The sequence below is a fragment of the Monosiga brevicollis genome, genomic scaffold (genome assembly GCF_000002865.3).
Source record: "Monosiga brevicollis MX1 MONBRscaffold_7 genomic scaffold, whole genome shotgun sequence".
In the NCBI taxonomy this organism is placed as follows: Eukaryota; class Choanoflagellata; order Craspedida; family Salpingoecidae; genus Monosiga; species Monosiga brevicollis.
The window spans coordinates 94142-114257 of record NW_001865044.1 but is presented as its reverse complement, the minus strand read 5'-3'; the positions used below and the strand labels follow the sequence as shown (position 1 = coordinate 114257).

Below are 20116 nucleotides of genomic sequence, written 5' to 3'. Positions count from 1 at the left end.
TTTGAGTGCGAGGTGTCAGAAATAGCGGGGAGCAAGCGGCGGCCGGATGGGCAATTATAACGGAAAATGTGTAAGACTTGGGTAAAAAAATGGGAGGTCATGGGGAAGAGAGAGAAGAAAATACGCGCATCATTTAATCTTGCTTGGGCTTGGACGGAACGCCTGAGTAGCAAAAAAGGGGGTCAGAAGAACCATGAGCCGGGGTTTAACCGCGAATGTGATAAGATTACAGAGTGGTCGGGCGCTCGTAGCAGGCGCAAGCGGGCTACTTACGGTCGGACATGCGAGCCACGAGCTTGAGGATCTCATCAATGATGAGAACAGGGACGGAGAGGTACAAGACCCAAAGCCATTCCTCGGTGTTGAGAGGCTGGAGCTGGAAGAGAGAGGCCAAGAAAGGCACATAGAGGATCATAAAGTGCAGGCCGAGGGAGAGGAGGTCGGCAGCAATGAGCAGCCAGTTGCGCCAGGGAGGCATGACAAACAGGGACTGGTCCTCGGACACGCTGTTGAGGGCGTTGAGGAGCTCGATGATGACCAGGACAGACAGAGCCATGGTCATGGCGCGCTCGTCCTGGAAGGTCAGGCAGCCCTCCTCGAGGAAGGACTTGTTCGCACCGAGGTAGGTGCTCTCCCAGTTCTCGGCGGTGCAGCCCATGAAGGAGGTCAGCTGGCCCCAAGTGAACTGAGGTCCTTCGGTGGAGAACATGAACCACCAGGTGGAAGCAGCCACGGTGGCGAAACCAACGTACATGCCGATGGCCATGTAGCGGAAGAAGAGCCAGCGGGAGATGAGGGGCTCGCGCGAGTCACGGGGCGGGCGCTGCATGATGTCCAGATCCGGGGGGTTGAAGGAAAGGGCAGTGGCGGGCAGACCGTCGGTAACGAGGTTGACCCAGAGGAGTTGGACAGGAATGAGGGCCTCGGGCAGGCCAAGGGCAGCCGTGAGGAAGATGCAAGCGACCTCGCCAATGTTGGAGGAAATGAGGTAGCGGATGAATTGCTTGGTGTTGTTGTAAATGGCACGGCCCTCCTCAACAGCGGAGACGATGGTGGCAAAGTTGTCATCCTTGAGAATCATGGCGGCGGCCGACTTGGCCACAGCGGTACCGGAGCCCATGGCAACACCAATATCAGCCTTCTTCAGAGCGGGGGCATCGTTGACACCGTCGCCGGTCATGGCAGACACCTCGTGCAGGGCTTGCAGGTGAGTCACAATCTGCGACTTGTGGGCGGGCTCCACGCGGGCAAAGAGGCGGGCGTGTTGCACGGCATCGCGCTGCTGGGCCTCGGACATGGCCGCAAACTCGGCACCAGTGAAGGCCTTACCCTTGACATCCTCCTTCTCACCAAAGACGCCGATGCGGCGGCAGATGGCGACAGCCGTGTCCTTGTTGTCACCGGTGATGACAATGACGCGAATGCCAGCACCATTGCACTCGGCAATGCAGCCCTTGACCTCCTGGCGAGGGGGGTCGAGCATGCCAACCACACCGACAAAAGTCATGTTCGTCTCAACCTTGACAAAGTTGGCCGGGTCAACTGCCAGCTTCTCGACCTCGCTCTTGGAGGCGGGCTCGTCCACGGTGGCAAGGCCAAGGCAACGCAGGGTTTTGCTGCCGGTGCCGTACTCGAGGAACTTGGCCGAAATCTTGGCGCGGAGGGCATTGTCCAGTTCAACGGTGGAGCCATCATCGAGACGAACCATCTTGCAACGCTCGAGGATGCGCTCGGGAGCGCCCTTCACGTAGAGCTTGGGTCCATCGGGGGTACCGCAAAGGGCAGACATGGACTTGCGGTCGCGGGAGAACTCGAGGGTCATCTGCTTCTGGAACTTGGAGCGCACATCCTTGTTGCAGGCCAGGGCACGCGCCTCGGGGGAGAGACCGGCCTTGTTGAGACCCGTGACGTTGAGCTTCTCGACGAGGACGATCAGAGCCGTTTCGGTGGGCTCACCAATCTTGTTGTAGGCACCGTTGGCATATTCAACGCTCGACTCGTTGCAGAGGCTGCAGATAGCCGCAAGCTCGGAGACGGACTTGTGAGTGCTGGGGTTGAAGGCGCGGCCGTTCTCCGTGACCTCACCCTCGGGCGCAAAGGTATCACCGGTGACGTTGAAGGTGACTAGGTTCTTGTCCTTGCCAATGATGAAGAAGTCGGAGACGGACATTTGGTTGGTGGTCAGAGTTCCAGTCTTGTCGGAGCAAATGACCGAGGTGCAGCCGAGTGTCTCCACCGAGGGCAGCTTGCGAACGAGGGCGTTCTTCTTGGCCATGCGACGGGTGCCGAGGGCAAGGCAGGTGGTGATGACGGCCGGCAGGCCCTCGGGAATGGCGGCCACGGCGAGGGCGACGGCAATCTTGAAGTAATAGATGGCACCCTTGATCCAGGAGCCACCATGCATGGGATCGTTGAAGTGGCCAATGTTGATGAGCCAGACGGCAATGCAAATGTACATGATGACGTTGCAAAGCTGCTCGCCAAACTCCTCAATCTTGATCTTGAGCGGGGTCTTGCGATCATCGTCTTCGGCGAGGCTGGAGCTGATGCGGCCCATCTCGGTCTTTTGACCGGTGCTGACGACCAGGCCCAGGGCCTTGCCGCTGGCCACGTTCGTGCCGGAGAAAAGCATGTTCTTCTTGTCCTGGTTGACGCTGGCCTTTTGGATGGCATCGGCATGCTTGAGGACTGACTCGCTCTCGCCCGTGAGGATGGACTGGTCAATCTTGAGGACAGTTGAGTTGATCTTCAAAATGCGCAGGTCAGCGGGGACTTGGTCACCGACGGCCACTTCGACGATGTCACCGGGCACGAGCATCTTGGCTTCGATTGAGGCAACGCCATGCGAGCCCTGACGAATGACCTTGGCCATCTCGGGGCTGTACTCCTTCAAGGCGGCAATGGCATTTTCGGCATCACGTTCTTGCCAGACACCGACGACGGCGTTGGCGATGAGAATGAAAAGAATCACAAAGGGTTCGACAAAAGCGGTAAACTGTTCCTCCTCGTTGTCCTCAAAAAAGGCAAGACCCTGCACCATACAACGGACAACAAAGGGAACAAAGGGCCATGAGAAAGAAGAATTGAGGAATCAAGGACACGGCAAGAACCAAGGAACAAAGGAAAAGCGCAATACAATGTCGTGTCGGTTGTCAAGCATACAGAGAGGACAATGAACTTACAAAGGAGATAACGGCGGCGGCCAGGAGAATCTTGACCAGGAGATCGTCAAACTGCTCGAGAATGAGCTCAAGCAGGGACTTGGCTATCAAGAGGCGTGCACACGATGGCATGCATGAGATGAGGGCCAAACGAACCCACAAGGACCGGCATCAACCAAAAGCCGACGCCGGCTGCGATAATCAAATTGTCGGTTATAACACTTACTCTCTTCCTCCTCAAGTTCGTTGAGGCCATGCTTTTCGCGTGAGGCCTCAACTTGGGCCTCACTGAGGCCCTTGTTTGCGTCGACGCCAAAGTGCTTGCAGGCGGCCTCAGTGGTCAGCAACCACGCCGCTTCAGGCAGCTCGGCCATAGTTCTGTTGGCAAGGGCCGACACCCGGGTACGTTGAGTCGTCGGTTACAAAGACAGGCAAGGGCATCAACGGTCGTCGAGCAGAAGCGAAGGGAGTTGAAGGTGGCAGTCAAGACAAAAAGAGGATGGCAATGAGGAAAAAAAAAGGGCAGTGGCAGCACAAAAGCTTCCAAAAGAATTCAGATCAGATGTGGTGTGTGAGGGGGGGACCAGTGTGAATGAAATTGCCAGTCAAGCCAGACAGAGCAACGCAAGCTCACCCGGGGTCGGGGGTGGCAAGGCCGTTGTTAAGCATAGAGCGACAGGGCTCAAAAAAAGAAGAAAAAAGAAAAAGAGCGGCTTCGGCCGAACTCGATCGAACCCCCATCGCCAAGATAAACCAACAAGAATGATGACATATGTCAGAAATTCAAAGGAAAGGAGAACCAACGGGTTGTCCTGACCAAAAGGGTCAAAGGGAAAAGCCAAAAGGAAAAAAAGCAAGCGTTGTCAAGAAAGAAGGGTCAACCCAACGACATGTCCCCAAGGCCAGTGAAACGGGAGAAGCCTCACGGCCCCTACTCCAACCCCCAACATCATTCGAGGGGGAGGAGGACGGGGTGGGGGCAGAGCCGAGTGCAAAGCCCATGGGCAGGGCAGGTGGACACAAGACAGCAAAGGCAAGAAGATACCGGGAAAACCACAGAAAAGATGGGGTACTGGTTGCCAAACAGAGGACGACGCAAGGACGCCAGGCGACTGGGCGGAGTGTGGAGCGAGGCACAGGCCAAACCAAGAGTAGGAGGCGGTCGGGACAAGTGGATAGAATGTTTCAGAGGTGTTGTGGGTCATTGATCACTGCCACGACAGACACAAGTGGAGCAGCGGCCAGCTGCCGAACCGGAGCATGGGTGTGTGATGCGTTGCCAAGACCACTTGACGCCAACGCCACAAGACAGTCAGCAGCCTCATATGCACCCCCCACAACCACCATTCTTGGGCAGACAGTCGATATGGTAGAAAAACCAGAACACAGGCTTTGCCTCCCCCTCATCAGACGCCGCCATATCCCCCACCGCCACTGACCGCCCGGCGGTTGCCCAAAGTTTCATAAGGGACGTTACCTTGGTCAAAGGGAGAGTGTGAAGACTGCCTCTGAACAGAGAAAAATAACACACACTGCTCACTTTCATATACACATACACATACACACACATGGGGTCTTATGGATGATACACGTTGACTGCTATTGAATTGGTGCAATGGGTCGTTGTCAGCGCCCTCTCTGTGCTTGTTGTTACCACGTGTGACTCACGGAACAGCTTGCAATGCCGACATTTCCCCTTTTGGGTGACTGACGTGGCAAAACTTTTTTGACTATTTTGGGAAACACCATTTGGTAGCATCAACTGGTTCTCGAAGTTTTCGCTGACATGGTTCTTCTCGCTTTGGGAGAGAGAGAGTTGGGATGGCGGCCATTAGGGCCCGGAGCGCCAGGTCTGCAATTGGCGGCGGAGATCGGTGCAGAGTTGCTGCATGCGCTCCTGGGCATTGGAATCTGATTCGCGCGACAGCTTGGCTTCAAGCTGTCGCAGACGCTCCTCGTAGCCTTGCACATTTTGAAACACGGCAATGTGCCGCCCGCTGCCTCCCACGGCAAAGCAATCCCCCAGCTGTGAAAACGACAAAGCTGTTGCATGACCTACCGATCAAGCAATAAAACAAAGCCAAGTGAGGACAACCGAGCACCCTGCGCCGGGCAACACCCGAGCGGGTGAGCAGTCGGCAAGGAGCGGGGAGGTCACTGACCCTTGGCGAAAATGTCTGGGATATGACGCAGCAGTTTGCCTGAACTGGCTGAGAAAATCTGGAGGTGATTGCCGCTGGCGACCACAACACTGCCGCCTTGTGGGTCTATAGCCACAAAGCCTCGCTGGCCCACTAGCTCAGCCTGACCGCTCGACAACTCATGCGTATCTTCATTGGACTTCCACCGCACCCTACAAGCCATCAAGCGGGGTTACCTGAGGCGCGTGCTCCGCCATGCAACTCCAGCCCATGCATGCGCGCCACGTATGGAAGATACAAAGATACGTACGCAATGTCATATAGCTTCCAAAGACCGTCCTTACACAAAGCGGCCATCCTGGCACCCAGACAACACACCGTGCAGACCGTCAGGTACCAGAGACTTAAAGCAAGTCAGCTACCGCAAGCTTTCAACGTGAACCCATGATACCAACCGGCTTGAATCTGGCGAAAACGTAAAATGAACAACGCCCGTCGAGAGGCCTGCCAGTGTCATGGCTTTGGCTCCCTGAAAATGACAACCGCAATACATCATTGGATCGGCCGGCAGGTGTGTTAAGTCGGGCAAGCTGTTGCGAAGCAATTGAGGGTAGGTATCAACGCTAAGCAAGACATACGTTGACATAGTTGCCGTTGGCGCCCACGGCCACGCATATTTTGACATCAGGCGTAAATCCTGGCCGCAAAAGTTGTGACACACATTGGAGGCGAGGGGTCAGAAACGAAGAAGAAGAAAAAAAAATACAATGAAGCAGCAGCAACAGCACAGGGTTCGCGTGCGCACAACTTGTATGATTGAAAGGTAAAAAAAAAGACACTGACCTGAGTAGGCAAAGAATTGACCACTGGAGCACAAGTGTAACCAAACAGGAGCCCGATTCGTGGTGGGCAAAGGAGAGATACGGGACCGACGGACGTGCATAGTGTGAGAATCCCACTTATACTGAACCGAACCAGGCGGCGGCAAACGTGCAAAACATCTTCGCCCTGACCATACCATGGGGAGACGGCAGCATGGTAATTGGTACTGGTCAGCGTGCGAAGCTCTTGCAATTTGTTCCCGCGTGGATGATAAATCTAAATCGGGATGTAGGCAAGGCGTCAGGATGCGCCCATGTGCCTGCCTGCCATCTTTGAAGAAAGGAGTCCACGGTGGGCGCCGGGCAGCTGACCTCAATCAGCTCCTTCTCGTAGCTGAGCATGACATATTTGGCATTGTCATTGACAGCAACGCCGACGTGCCGCAAGGGACCAGCGCTAGTTGTCGGATGCTACCACATATCACGCCAATGACGTGGGGATGGAATGGTCATTGCTGGGGGAGGGCAAGCTGATTGACTCTTGGAGGCGTGCGTACCTCTGGGAGGGTAGCCAGTGGGCTCACGTCCTTCTTGCTGACCTTGAACAACTGTACCTGTTGTGCCATGTGCAATATAACTGCACAAACTCTGCCGCATATCGAGTGAGTACGCAGGTCATCAGCCACATGCTGGTCGATAGCAGCTCGAGGTAGGTAGAGAGAAGGACATGAATGGGGGCAGTGGGCACATTCTCTCTTCAGGTATTTGAATAAACTCACTTGCCGTCCGTTGAAAAGGCAATGGCGTCGCCGTGATCCAGATCGATGTTGGTACGCACATACCCGTGTTCTTTCTCAGCAAAGTCAGCCAAGCGCCACATGCGCAGCGTGCGGTCCTCGCTGCAACTGGCCAGGTGCTAACCAGGGAATCCCGCACAAGAGCAGCATGGCCAAGGTAAAGCACGAGTGAGTGCGCCAGCCACGCAACCAGTCCGAAAGCCGTTTCCGACTCTCTCAGGCACTCAGCCACCAACCTGGCCCGATGGCGAGAACACAACGTCTGTGACAGGGCCCGTGTGCCCCTTGAGAAGGGTGAGGAGCTGTGGTGGATCCACGTGCTTGGCTGCCGCGACCTTGGCCTTCGCCTTGTTCTTGGCGTCCTTTTCAGCCTTGGCCTTGTTGGCCTTGGCTGCTGCCTCGGCTTCCTCCTGCTCCTGCTGTGCCCGAACTGCCTCAGCCTCCGCTTGAGCTTGAGCTTCCGCCTTGGCGCCACGGCGCCGGAGCAAGACAGCCAGTACCGCTGCGACGGCCATGGTAAACACCAGACCCAACAGCGTGGTTCCCTCCATGTTGGCAAGCACCGCTCACCACCTCAAGCCACTGTTAGGACCTTGTCAAGATCGCTCTGTCCTGGCTATCGTCCTGCAAGCTCCCAGTGTCCAGTGACACCCCCGAGTTGATCTCTGAGAGAAATAGAGAGAGAGGAGTTTTTTTTTTTTTTTTAGAGAGAGAGAGAGAGTTTGAGAGAGAGAGAGAGAGAGAGAGTTTGAGAGAGGTTATGCAATCGTTGAATCTTGTCGAAATGGATTGACATGTGAAGAACCTGGTGCCGCCGATGAATGAGAAACGGTGGGTGAGGGAGAGATGTGTGTGTGCTGGTGAGGCGGGGGGAGAGAGAGAGAGAGAGAGAGAGAGAGAGTCTTGGCGCAAGGTAGGGGCTCGATTGGTATGGACAGGTCTGGGCCAGTGGGTCTCTCCTCAAATCAATGGTCGCAAATTTGCGGGTCATGCAGCGTGACTGGGCAAGGGAAAGTGCCAAACTGCGCGGAGTCGCTGACGCAACCGTTGCTTCTGCGACCAGCTCGTGCTGTGCTCCAAGTCGAACAAGAGGGCACACACATTGGGTGGAAGGTGGATGTTGAAGCAGCGAGCCAGGGCCGTGCGCAAGGCATCTGGGCTTGCCAGTGTTGACACACGAGTTTCAAGCTTGACGTCGTTGGGATCTGGGCCCCACACCACGCGCGTCTCCGTCAGCTCGAGCATCAGTAAGCGCACATGCAGTGCTTCATTGATTTGGCGCTCCAATACCAGGTGATCTGCGAATATACTCTCGCTGTGCTCTTGCACGAACATGTTGATGGGGACGACGTCGGTCCAATCAAAGGCTGCTGTGCGGTCGAAGCTGTATGCACGGCGCCACATGCCCGTTGAAGGGGGCTGATACCACAGCGTATACTCCTCTCTCGCACTTAGCGGCGCCTGCACGACGGTACGGTCCAAGCGCGTCAAGACGCGCCCGCTACGCTGAGGCTCTTCAGTTTGCAACAGAAGCGGTTCCAAGGGGGCCTGGCGCAGAAAGCCGAGATCGCACAGGTAAACGTCCTTGGGTGGTGCATCAGGAACGCGGACAAGCAGCAGCATGTGGCCTCGTGTTGGCACGTACGGCTTGCGAAGGTGCTCGCCATCGTCAAGCCACATGCGTGCATCCCGCGCTTCAAATTCGTATCCTAGTGTGGTGAGCACTGCGGCAAACAGCCGATTGTGTTCAAAGCAATAGCCACCATAGCCCATTGCAAAGCGAGGCAAGAGCGCCTGGGCATCGATCCGGCCCCCATTGCCCGCAAAACAACTCAAGTTGCAAAAGGGAAAGGCCAGGATATGCGCCCGATGCAGCTGGCGTAGCTGAGTCAGGCTGGGCTTGGCGGACTTCTTGGCCACGCCGACTGCAGCGAAATAGAAGCTCAGCTCGTCAGCAGTAAGCCCCATGCTCTCAACGGCCTTCAAGCCGGCAAATCGCTCCACCTGCTCCGCCATGACGCCCCTCCTGCACAGCGCGCGCCCTCAACCTGCCTTCTCGTAAGCCCAGTTGAAAAATGACCAAGAAGCTGGCACTGACATTTGTCAGCCATTTCGCCACCTGAGGGAGAACATCCAGCGAGAACAACGAGTGGTGTGGCGTGTGGCGAACAGTGGGCGGCAGAGTAAGAGACCCATGTGTGGTGTAGCAATGCAATTGTGCGCGTGTGGCAAATGGTTATCATGAGATGGCGGCTATGACCCGCGGCTAGAGAAGCAGGCCCCAACAATAAAATACATAAGGAGTATAGCCATAACAAGAACGAACAGCCAAGATGTAATTTAAGGAAAACAGGTCCTTTTGCCGGCTCGTCGGCAAACTTGGGACCGTTCTAGCAGCGGCTGCCAGCTGGGGTGGCTCACGAGGAGGAAAACACACCAAACAGGGATTCGACTACGGCTGCAAATGCTGAGGTGGGCATGAGGATGTCACGGGGCCATTCACACGGTTCTGGGCACACGTGACAACCGTAGCGACGCCGCTCGGCTTCAGCCTCTTGCATCCAGGGCGTTCCCGGCGCAAACTGGGCAATTCGTTCTTGATAGTCAGGGTGGGTCATCCACATACTATGTTCATTGATCAAAGCACGCATGGCACGCCGCGGTTTGAGCTAAAAACAAATCCAGAAAAGCCAAAGGCAAGGGCATTGGTAAGGAGCACATACGTATCAATGAGAGACTGGGCCTCAATGGTGTCATCCAAAAAGGCCGACGTCTGACCATCCTCGTTGGGTGAATGGTGCACCTCGACGCCGTGGTGATGTTGCCCAGCGTCACGTTGATGCGTGAGTTTGCTCTCGTGCAACGTGGACCAGGCCTAAGGAAGAGCAACATTCAGCAACCAAATGAATAATCAGCAGGGCATTGGGCATGAGAGACCATCTCGACAACCGACCCGAGCTGCATGCACGCTCAAATTGATGCTTTATCAAAATAAATAATAACGAGGGGGCGGGGGTCAAGGAACGGCTAAGAAACGGCTGGGACCTGTGTAAAATCGCACCTCATGCGCCGCATCAATGTCAAAACAGGCACGGCTCAAGAGAATGAGACCAATGTGGTCTGCCTCACGCTCAATGAGCCGAGACTGGGGTAGCGTGAGGCCCAACGTCGTCATTTTGTGGATGGTGCTCCGTTCATGGGAGCCGGTCAAAAAGTCCACGCCACGACGAATCCATTCAAAGCCTGTGCGCTCGGTATTATGCTCAGCGACAAAGTGGGCCATTTCATGGGCCAACACAACCGCCAATTGATCGTCTGTCTTCATGAGCCGCAGCAGACCAGTGTAAATGAGGACGACGCCGCCGGCTGAGACAAAGGCGTTTTCCTGCTCATCGTCCTCCAGCACAAAGTAGCGCAGGGGGCAAATGTGGTTGGCCGCGCACAGCCGCGAGCCCACGCGCATTACGCGCTGCACGTCCTACATGATCCACAAAGATTGGGATGGTGAGGAAAAAGTGGATAGGAGAAAGGAGTCTGAGAAAAAATATTGAAACAGGATGCCTAACAGGCGCTGAACGAGGCGATGAGTAATCGGAGGCGATGATAGATACACCAACCGGATGGTCCGAAGGCAGGGCAACGGGGGTCAGACTGTCAACCATCGTTTCATCATATTCACGATCCAAGCGATTCGCGACCACAGGAGGAACCAGATGCAAACGCCAACGGTCTGTGTGCGTTCGACAAAGCGGATGAGATGAGGACAAGATGTGGGGCAGGGGGCTTGAAAGGGGGGATGGTGCTGTCAGCAGGCCAGAGAGGATCGGGGCACACAAGTGGCATGCGAAAGACCTACTGGTAATGGGGACCTGCTCGGTGTTGGTAACGAGGAAACCGGCAAGACCAACGAGCGCCAGGTACCACTTGAAGGTGTCGCCGCGTGGAGATTCTTTCTCAGAAAACCCTGTGTATTGGTCAACCCACAAGCATCTAGATGAGCCAATCGAAACAGCAAGCTCGTGTCCCTGACAGAGATCAGCCCCCAGAGCTGTGCGCACTGACGTGAGACCATGATACGGTTGCATGGGTACTTGACGCAGCTCTCGCAGTTGGCGAGCGAGGCACGAGAGCACTTGGGGGTTTGCTGATTCGCGTTGATGTGTGTAGCCGCTAGAGGGTGACAGAAATAAGCACGGAACCCAGGCCATAAGCACGGGAGTGAGGCGCAGTATTTCTATACTGGGTTGGGCAGAATGCGTCGTCTGGAGCGAGATGCAGCGCACATACGTTGAGATTTGCCACCACCCATGGAGATGGAGGATTGTTGACGCATACCACCGAAGTTGAGGCGTTGCAAACGATGGAGGCGATCAAGTCGCCGACTTAGCAGCCGTGCCATGAAAGATACTTGGGCCGCGGCCGCCATTTTCGCTCGTGCGAGGGTCACACCACCCAGACCTGTCCCTTGCGCAAGAAGCGTAGGGCATGCGTGAGGTTCGAGTTCTGCCACAGCATGAAACCATTCATTCACCTTTACAATTGGCTACATTCTGAGATGACCAGAAACAAGCCCTCATGGGCACGCGAGGCAGAGGCAGACTGGAGAGCCAGCAGCACACCACCACAACCACAGGCATGTCACAGGCATGTCAACCCGTCAACTGACCCAGAATTGTAAAATGGCGCCGCAGCCGTCTGTTGTGTGTGTGTATGTGTGTGTGTGTGTGTGTGTGATGATCATTGGTTGCCAGTCGCAAGATGTCAGATTTTCTGTGATGAAAGGATCTGCAACTTTTCGTTTATTTACTACGAATATGAGATGCTAAGTTAGATGGCTCAAGCAGTGTTTTTGGTCTTTTTCTGCATCTTCTTCAATCTTATATGCATTTAGGTGTTATGACGGCTCTGCTGTCGTTTTGGTCGCGAGTTGTGGTCGGGGCCGCGCAAGATGTGCTGGGAAGAGGCTTTGCAACTTGGGGAAACCGGTTTGGAATGATCGCACATGGAACACACATCAAGCGCCAGCACCAGCCACGCATGGCTCCGCTGCCCCTGAGCTGCCGGCTTCCTTTTCCAAGTCTTCACGGGCACCCGATTGATTCAGGCCTCCAAGGCATCCCCACACCAGGTGTGGGATGTAACAAGAATTGTCACGTCAGTGTCTCAAATTTTGGTCAGGAGCCCCATTTCTGTCCAAGTTCTTGTTTTTTCATGAGCAGGCCAGATTGCGGGCACACGATCAATTGACAGGATTCGAGAGGCAACAAGGCTCGCTCACACCGCGAAAGAGAAAGGGAATTAGCACCGCAATCAAACCTATCAAAAAGCAAAGAAGCAGAGCAAGGAAAAAGAAAAACGAAAACACGCAACAAACTCGCTGAGCACGGGTAGCACAGATCAATCACATTAGCTGGGCTGTTTCTCTCGCCCAACTTGATGAGCCTGTTTTCCTCGCTATCACACTTTACTGGGCTTGGGTCTGGGCAAAAAGCTTCTCCATGTCCAGGCGGAACCAAGGGCGAGCATGGGCGGGAGCCATGGGACCATCAATGACGGTGCCGTTGCCATCGTTGGCTACGGGCAGACCGGCCACGGATACGTGGATAACGTTGTTGCCATAGTCATAAAAGGCAGCATGCATGTCGCCCGAGGCCGTGTTGCCAAGAACATTGCGGATGGTGGTCTCGGCGTCGAGGCTACCATAATACTTTGTCATCAGCGAGCCCATGCACGTGTCTGAGGAGGGCTGGACGTGCTTGTTGATGAAAACCAGGCCATCGAAGAGCGGGTGCGCAGGGAGGTAGGAGGGATAGTTCTTGTCATCGTACACCAGGACCTCCTCGTGCGAGTATTCCACAGCACGGAACTGCTTGTCCAGACTGCTGCCCACGCCCAAGTGTACAGAGCAGGTGCGCTTGCTGTTGTAGATGCGGTTCAACGTGTCATCGATGGTACGATCAAACTGGGCTGCGTCACGCATCAGGAAATGGAACGGCACACCCGCACGGCTCGCAGACTCGTTGTAGGACAGCCAGACCTAATACACGGGACGAAAAACGGCAACAGTCAGTCAAAAGGGGACAAACGAGGGTGGGAAAGAGAGCGAGAGAGCGAGAGAGCGAGAGAGAGGGAGGGAAAACAACAACCACAACAACAACCACAACCACAACCACAACAACAACAACAACAACAACAACAACAACCCGGCGCTTAGATTTTCAAAAGCAACCGTCGAACCTTCTCGGACATGCCAACCAGACCACCGTAGGAAGTGATGGAGCCAATAAAGCCGTTGAAGGTCACACTAGCAAAAGGGTGGCCCAAACCTAGTCGAGATGCAAACATGAATGAAAAAACGGCCCCCGTCCCAAAGTTGAGAAATGCCAAGGCCAAAAAAGGGGAGTGCCACAACGAAGAAGAAGACATGGAATCCAGAAAACCGCCAAGAATTAAGCCACAAAAGCTTGAAAGCACACCTTCTTCCGGATGGTAGACGGCAACGAGGCTGTAGTTCACCAGCGGGTTGTCAAGACCTGTGATGGGGGGGGAGGCCAACGCGACGGGAAGTGAGTCATCCGTGGATCATTTGCTTTAATCAGTAGGGGCAAGAGTGAGAGAGATGCTGGCACGTGGAAACAAAACCTTACCCCAGTCGAGGGCACGCAGCTGGTTGACGGTGCCAGAGACGTTGGCGATGGCGGGGCCCCAAGCACCTGCGCATCAAAACGAGGGTGAGATGCACATTTCCAACAAAACGGGGGTTCTTCAAGAAGGGCGCAGGCATGTGCCCAGGCGAGTTCAATGCAATATGAGCCACGAGGCCTCACCAAACATGCTGCACGAGGCCTTGATGAGTTCAGGGAAGAGATGCACCTGCAGGACCGTCTTGTAATCAATGCCGCAGTTGCAACCGTCGGCCAGACCACGGATCTGCAAATCCCAAATCCAGGCAACATGAGAAGCGGGCAGACATGACGCGCCCACAGGACGATGCCAGAAGTTGTACAGTCAAAAGTCAAAGGAGATCAAAGAAACACCAGCACACCCTTGCTCAGATTAACGTAAACAAAAAAACAAACAAACGAAAACAAAAAAAAATTGACGCGCAGCTCACCTCATCAAGAAAGTATTGGGAGATGTAAGGCATGGTCAGGTCGACCTCAAACTGAAGGGCGGCGGCAGGACCATCCTCCAAAATGATCTTTTGCACATCCTGTGGGAGGATAGGGCGTCAGTTGGGAATGCCGGGACCAACTCGCACGTGCTGCCGTCTCTTCTCTCGTCAAAGAGGATGATCACAGACCTGAGGCAGCCAGTTGATGTAGGGGGCAATGGTGTCATCCAGGTACTCAAAGAAAGCAGCAACCATGGTCTTGATGTCATCGGCAAGCAGCTGGCCTTGAGCATAACCCATGGCGTAGGGGCTGCCGTACAGGTGCAGGACTCGCAAAGTGGTGCCATTCTCACCGGTACCAACATGGTACAGCGAAGCGTTCTCGATCGACTTGACCAGCACGGGATCCTGCCAAAAACAACAGAATGGGAGATCAAATGAAACGAACCATGGTCAGTGATGCCAGAAGCTAACGTTGGGGCGCATGACTTGCTGCCACAGCCCAAACAGCACGCTGATCGCGTCATTGGGCAGCAAAAAAGGCGGTAAGCAAAGCAAAGGCGACGGCTCAGATGACTGACGCTGGAGTAAATTGGGCGAAGATTGGGGGTACCCGGGCAATCAGCCCGAATGGCCACGGGGGCCAGGGCCACCAAGGCCACCAGGGCGACTGCCCAGAACGAGCAGGTCATCATCGTCATGTTGTTGGCAGCCGTGGTGTCGTCGGGGATCAAGTCAAGCGGTGCTGCTCCAAAACTGCGCGTCAACCAGCCCAAACCAGCACACCTGCCCTTATTTCACATATACCTCCTGGATCTAAACCAATTTGGTTCAAAAAAGGGGGTCAGATTGATTCTCGAAATAAAAGTTGTGACCCCTGTCTTCACACCCACCACAGGCCAAAAGGCCCCTAACGTAGAAAGGCTGCTACTGTTGCATGTGTAAGACAAAAAGGAACAGTTGCCGTTGCCGCTCGTGCTCTTTGTTCGGTCTCTGCGAGCGCAGCTCTGACTCTGTTCTCTCATATGGCGCTCTCTCTGTATTGCCTTTTGTTTTTCTCGTTGTCTGTGTCTCTCCTCTCTCCGTTTCTCTGGTCTCTCTCGTCTTTCTCTCTCTGCCTCTGTGTGTCTCTCAACAAGCCTTTCGACACTTTTGAAATTTTTTGTATTTCACTGCTGTGTGTAAGTGTGCGTGTGCATGTGAATTGGCAGTGACGGCGGGCGGGCTCAAATGAATGCAGGCGGGGGAGACTGGAATGATCGGCGCTCATAGCTGTGAATGGCATGGCATTGGCAGGTATTGGCGACCACTGCCTAGTCTGATTACGACGAGACGCCGCTCCGACGCTTGGGATCAGTCGCATTGATTTAGCTCGAGTCTGCAATCGGAATCAAAGATCCCACACAACATGGCGGTCGTGGATGTGTGGCTTCGCCCGAATGGGCAGAAGCTTGGCTTTTACCTCAGCCTCAACGAACAGAACCAGCTGGTGGTGGATCAGGTTGATACGGATGGTGTTGCGCATGAAAAGGTTCGACCCGGCGACCAACTGCTTTTTATCAACGACACTCGTGTTGTCTCCTGGCAGCCGAGCCAAGTTGTGCAGCTGATCAAGAGCAACAATGCGGAGCATCTCAAGCTTACCATCAACCGCAGCACCATGTCCCCATCCATCGTGCCTCTGGCCAGTGGCAAGCTTTCGACAGAAGAAAAAACCAGCGAGCACACTAGTATTGTGCGCCTCCAGCTCATTCCTCAGTATGATGGTTACCCCGGCTTTGAGGTGGTGGCCTCAGGTAGTGATGAGTACCGTCACCAGATCAGTGCCGTTGACTCCACCTTGACCGATTGCCTGGAGCCCGGAGACATTCTGCTCTCCCTCAATTCGATGCGCTGCGACGTCTCCGCCATCGAGGCCGTCAAGTACATGCTGAACCACTACGTCAAGGCCAACGAGCCACTGCGTTTGGCGTTTGTGCGCCGCTCCAACTTGGCCATGAAGCCCGTCAGTCGCCCCGACACAGCCTTGTTGTCTTCCCTCCAGTACGGTCGCTGCATTTTCCGCCACCCGGCCACCGGCTCGCCTGGCTTTGAAATGAGCATCCTACCCTACGAGCTGGATGATGGACGCACGCCCAACGCCTTGGCCCAAGTCACACAGGTCGATGTCAACTCGGAGGCCTTCCGTTGTGGGCTTAAGCCCGGGCAAATTGTTCTGGCCGCGAACAACGTGCCCCTCTCCTCCGTCACCCAGGATGACCTTGAAGCCGTGCTTTCCTGGCTAGGCTCCAACCAACTCGTGAATCTGGTCGTCGGCTGGCTTCATGCGCCCGATGCCCTTGGCTTTGAGGCCGTCCTCACGCGCCGCAACAAGAGCGATCGCCTCGGCCTCCATCTCACGGACCGTCTGCCTCAGTTGTACACCGAGACGGGCGTCTTCATTGAGACGGCCACCATCGACCCACAACAGGGCGGCAGCAAAGTTAACCTCATTGAGAACGGCATGCTGATCTGTGCCATCAACGGCAAGAGCATCCTAAACTGGTCATATGAAGAGGTTCTCGATGAGCTGAGTGCAACCGAAGGTGAGGTGCGCCTCTGGCTCGCCCGCGCCATGTGGCCCGATAAGCCTCAAGGCCCATTGGATACCATTGCGGAGGTGGCTCCGGCTGCCAAGCGCACCAGCATCATTGCCATGCCGCGTGATCCTACACATCAAACTACCGAGCTCGAGAGCCACGCTGAACTGCTCCGCGAAGCTGCAACCCTCTTGCAGCAGATGCAGTTCAAAGATGAGAATGGCGCACACGTCGTAGAGCATGCCATTCCTGGCGCGCGGGTTGGTATCGAGCATAGCGTGGTGTTTGGCTTGCGCTGTTCTGAACATTTCTCATCATTATCCGACCGTCGGGGATGAACTTTTTGTTGCATCTGTGTGATGATTTAGCTCAAGGCTGGGGACGCCATTTTGTGGATCGACGATGCTTGCGTGCTTGCTTGGTCGGCGGAAACGATCCGAGGTCATATTCAGCGCCTGCACAATGGTGACGTGCTTGTCGTGCGCGTTCCGGCAGAAGCCGTTGGCCGCAAGACCTACAAGGCGGTCAAGTCAGTCGCTTGGCTCTCGAGTGTCCGAACCATTGCGTGATTCTGCAGTGCAAATGTCTTGTTCGTGATGTTTTTGTCGTTGTTAGGTCGTGTGAACTGAATTTAAAGCTTCCACGCTCGTCCTCACTCACAAGGTATTGCTACCCCAGGGTGGAGCGTGGTGGTGAACCCTTTGGGGCCAGTTTGGCCGGTGGCGTGCTGCCCCTTCAACCCAACATTTACATCCAAGCAATCAAGCCCGGTAGGACAGATCGTCTCAATCCCTCTGCCTCGCTTGCTAGCCAGCCAGTTCCCAGATCTGCACAAGCTGATATCCTCCCTTGCTATCCCTGCCAACTTTCTTTTTTTCTTTTTCCTTCTTCTCCAACAGCGAGTGTCGCAGATCGCGCGGGCGAATTCACGCCCGGTGATATTATCCTTGCCGTCGATTCTACACTGTCCGTACTTGATCGCTTGGCAAAAGTGTCAATGAACCGCTTCGCTTTTGCTTGGCTTCATATCTCATAGATGGCAACTAGAGACACTCACCTTTGCTTTGGGGCTGTGTTTTTGGGGCTGTGGGGACTGGTTTTGTTTGTGTGTTTCTTCGCAACGCTTTCCTCTAGGCTGGTCAACCGCTCGCATCAGGATGCTGTCAATGCGTTCCGAGCTGCCACCAACAAGGTCAGTCAAGGCGCTCGAACCGTCACCCGACCGACATGGTTGGGTAATGTAGAGGGGCGAGTACTGATTGCTGGTGATCTTTTTTTTTTGCTTTTGCTTTTGCTTTTGCTTTTGCTTTTGCTTTCTGCGCAGATGACAGTGCTGGTGGAGAAGGAAGCCAAGACGGCATGATCAACCAAGAAAGTCTTGGGCCTGGCCATTGTACCTCTTCTACATATTTGTGGCCATGCGTTCCTGTTTGTGACATTTTGATGTCTCGGATCGATCCATGTGAAAAATCGAGACACCATGCCTACGCAAGTAAAAGGTCCAGCTGGCTATCACGGCGCCGGTACAGACCAGCAAATGTCGAGGAGTTGTCGGGTTAGAGGCACTGGAGCACGTGTCGATTGCAAACTCACTCTCACATAAAGAGTCAAAAAACAAGTCGGTAATCTGAAAAGAATGAGCTCGTTCAAAAGATTGAAGAGCAGTTGGGGACGCGACCGATATCAAGGAAAGGCGGGAGACAACGTCGTGCCATGCAGCCAAGGTGGGAAAGAAGAACGAGCATGGCCAAGGCCAAGATTTAAAAAACATCAGGCAACAACCACTTCCGGGGCAAGCACGAGGGGTTGCAAACCATTCGAAGACGCAGAGGGGGTCGAGACACCAGCTGAAGAAGCACGGTGGCATGGGGACTAGAGGATGGTTTTACGAAGGGAGTTAGATGAGAAGCGGTTGCTTTTGAGGCCACAGTGTGGTGTGGCGGTGGCAGAGGCGGCGGTGGAGCGCCGCGAGCGCTCAGTGTCCGAGGAGAATTGCACGCCACTCGATGCGACTCGTCCTTCAAGGCGCGCCGCAGCCATTTCGAGCTGACGCTTTCGCTCCGCCTCTTTGGCCCTGAGATGATTGGCCTTGGTGCGAGCTTGCAAAATCCCCGTGCGAATCGGAGAGAGAATGAGCCCGCAGACGATTTCCCAAGCACGTCGGGCTTCAGGGTTCCACTTCTTGCCGAGGCCGATGGCCAGTGTTTTGTAAAAGGTTTCCTCGAAGAGGTCAATGTGTTCGGGCTCGACGCCATACTTGAAGTGTCGTCGGCCGAGTTTTTCCAGCACCTCAACAAGGGAGTAGTACTCAAAGAGGCCTTGTAGGGCAGTTTCTAGAGCCTGACCAACGCGCTTGGCATGTTCAGCGAGGCTGCTGTTGCCTTGCAGGCGATCGACGTCGAAGGGAAAGAGTGTGCGAGCGTAGGGAGCCCGTTCGAAGAGATAACTGAAGAAGACTTCATGCCAATTGGGTACGAGCTGCACGACACGCTTCCATTGTTTTCGGGCGAGTTTGACGGCCACAGGATCAAAAGAGGGGTAATCAGGAGCATGCGCCTCGTCCTCGGACGAACCCGAACTTCTCCTGCGGTCCGACATCGCGTGCTGTGTTGTAGCCGGTGTGTGTGTGTGTGTGTGCGATGGAGGAGGGAGGCGACACCGTTCCAAGAAGGGCCTCTCAAGCTTTGCAGCGGAGCCAGGCGGGGGCTTGGGCAAGGGGAGAGAAGGCTGTGGCAGGGGCCAGCGAGGTTGCAATGTCAAGTTCGTGGGTTGAAAAACGAAGGACACGCCAGGGTGTCCTAACACAACGGCGGGACACACACAAGGTGCTCAAGCCCAGAGGCAAAAGTGGCACCAAGGACTCGCACCAAACGTGCCCGACCAGCAGAGCAGGCGATGAAAAAAGCAAGACAGGTGAGAGAGCTAAAACGCTGCCGGATGCTCTCGAACTTTGCTGATGATGAGCTCTCAAGAAATGCGTCGCTGCGTCCTGAGACAAGAAAAAAAAAAAATAGCAGTGTGTGTGTGTGTGGAGAGAGAGAGAGAGAGGGACACACGAAGGCTCGAGACAAGTCAGAGATGTTGTCATACGAAGGGGCAGGGGTAACATGAGGTCAAAGGCAAACAGAGAGATTGGCATAGTGAGTAAGATGACTTTCAGAGATAGAGACAAAATTCAGACAAATGCAACACTTGTCCTGACTCCATCATCATGTGTCATTACAATGTCATGGCACGAATGCGCCGCCCCCATGGTTTGGTTAGGGAGGGGCGGTTGTGTGGAGAGGATGGGGGTTGGGGCGGGGGGTTGGGGATCAATTCGGCGGGATTGTGTTACAGTACCAATGAATTGGCCAACCTTCTGTCCAATCGCACCCGTCTGCTGTGAGACTGTCTGCCAAGCCTACGGGCCAAATCGAGGCACTGATCTTGTGGTCGGCCCAGGGATTCAGCTCGTGTGTGGGGGGGGGGGGGGGGGGCCCAATCCTCCACAAGGTTGGGGG

The 20116-nt window shown here is 54.9% G+C and overlaps 7 protein-coding genes across 7 annotated transcripts; 1 reads left to right on the top strand and 6 right to left on the bottom strand.

Annotated features, from left to right (window-relative positions):
• Positions 1-265: 265 nt before the first annotated feature.
• Positions 266-3535, bottom strand: MONBRDRAFT_7291 (uncharacterized protein; the record flags this gene model as incomplete). Its single annotated transcript, XM_001744766.1, has 3 exons — positions 266-3031; positions 3183-3265; positions 3388-3535. The coding sequence occupies 3 exons, from the start codon at positions 3533-3535 to the stop codon at positions 266-268; spliced, it is 2997 nt and encodes a 998-aa protein (XP_001744818.1).
• Positions 3536-4992: 1457 nt separating this feature from the next.
• Positions 4993-7471, bottom strand: MONBRDRAFT_24471 (uncharacterized protein; the record flags this gene model as incomplete). Its single annotated transcript, XM_001744765.1, has 11 exons — positions 4993-5216; positions 5324-5514; positions 5613-5660; positions 5758-5831; positions 5941-5999; positions 6146-6168; positions 6321-6400; positions 6496-6594; positions 6681-6771; positions 6903-7039; positions 7157-7471. 11 exons carry the CDS (start codon positions 7469-7471, stop codon positions 4993-4995), a joined length of 1341 nt encoding a protein of 446 aa, XP_001744817.1.
• A 436-nt stretch (positions 7472-7907) lies between these two features.
• Positions 7908-8936, bottom strand: MONBRDRAFT_7289 (uncharacterized protein; the record flags this gene model as incomplete). The annotated part of the gene is made up of 1 exon (XM_001744764.1): positions 7908-8936. The coding sequence occupies one exon, from the start codon at positions 8934-8936 to the stop codon at positions 7908-7910; it is 1029 nt and encodes a 342-aa protein (XP_001744816.1).
• A 1051-nt stretch (positions 8937-9987) lies between these two features.
• MONBRDRAFT_3000 (uncharacterized protein) lies at positions 9988-10335 on the bottom strand (the record flags this gene model as incomplete). The annotated part of the gene is made up of 1 exon (XM_001744763.1): positions 9988-10335. A coding segment is annotated over one exon (348 nt), but the record flags the coding sequence as incomplete, so codon positions are not given.
• A 1812-nt stretch (positions 10336-12147) lies between these two features.
• MONBRDRAFT_36634 (uncharacterized protein) lies at positions 12148-14780 on the bottom strand. The gene is made up of 8 exons (XM_001744762.1): positions 14616-14780; positions 14224-14442; positions 14035-14133; positions 13748-13850; positions 13568-13633; positions 13397-13453; positions 13158-13246; positions 12148-12957 (listed from the first exon to the last, which is right to left on the bottom strand). Exons 1-8 carry the CDS (start codon positions 14733-14735, stop codon positions 12385-12387), a joined length of 1326 nt encoding a protein of 441 aa, XP_001744814.1. The 5' UTR covers positions 14736-14780; the 3' UTR covers positions 12148-12384.
• A 579-nt stretch (positions 14781-15359) lies between these two features.
• On the top strand, positions 15360-18099 carry MONBRDRAFT_36633 (uncharacterized protein). The gene is made up of 6 exons (XM_001744931.1): positions 15360-16873; positions 16982-17142; positions 17292-17383; positions 17513-17579; positions 17748-17805; positions 17938-18099. The coding sequence occupies exons 1-6, from the start codon at positions 15443-15445 to the stop codon at positions 17974-17976; spliced, it is 1848 nt and encodes a 615-aa protein (XP_001744983.1). The 5' UTR covers positions 15360-15442; the 3' UTR covers positions 17977-18099.
• A 386-nt stretch (positions 18100-18485) lies between these two features.
• On the bottom strand, positions 18486-19624 carry MONBRDRAFT_31962 (uncharacterized protein; the record flags this gene model as incomplete). The annotated part of the gene is made up of 1 exon (XM_001744761.1): positions 18486-19624. Exon 1 carries the CDS (start codon positions 19209-19211, stop codon positions 18486-18488), a length of 726 nt encoding a protein of 241 aa, XP_001744813.1. The 5' UTR covers positions 19212-19624.
• Positions 19625-20116: the final 492 nt, after the last annotated feature.

Coding starts and splice junctions, on each gene's coding strand:
- MONBRDRAFT_36634 (XM_001744762.1), bottom strand. CDS start 14,735: ATGACGATGATGACCTGCTCGTTCTGGGCAGTCGCCCTGGTGGCCTTG. Junction 13,851..14,034: donor CCCAATACTTTCTTGATGAG/GTGAGCTGCGCG, acceptor TGGGATTTGCAG/ATCCGTGGTCTGGCCGACGG. Junction 13,247..13,396: donor CGTCTACCATCCGGAAGAAG/GTGTGCTTTCAA, acceptor CATCTCGACTAG/GTTTGGGCCACCCTTTTGCT.
- MONBRDRAFT_36633 (XM_001744931.1), top strand. CDS start 15,443: ATGGCGGTCGTGGATGTGTGGCTTCGCCCGAATGGGCAGAAGCTTGGC. Junction 16,874..16,981: donor ATGCCATTCCTGGCGCGCGG/GTTGGTATCGAG, acceptor GTGATGATTTAG/CTCAAGGCTGGGGACGCCAT. Junction 17,143..17,291: donor AAGACCTACAAGGCGGTCAA/GTCAGTCGCTTG, acceptor TTGCTACCCCAG/GGTGGAGCGTGGTGGTGAAC.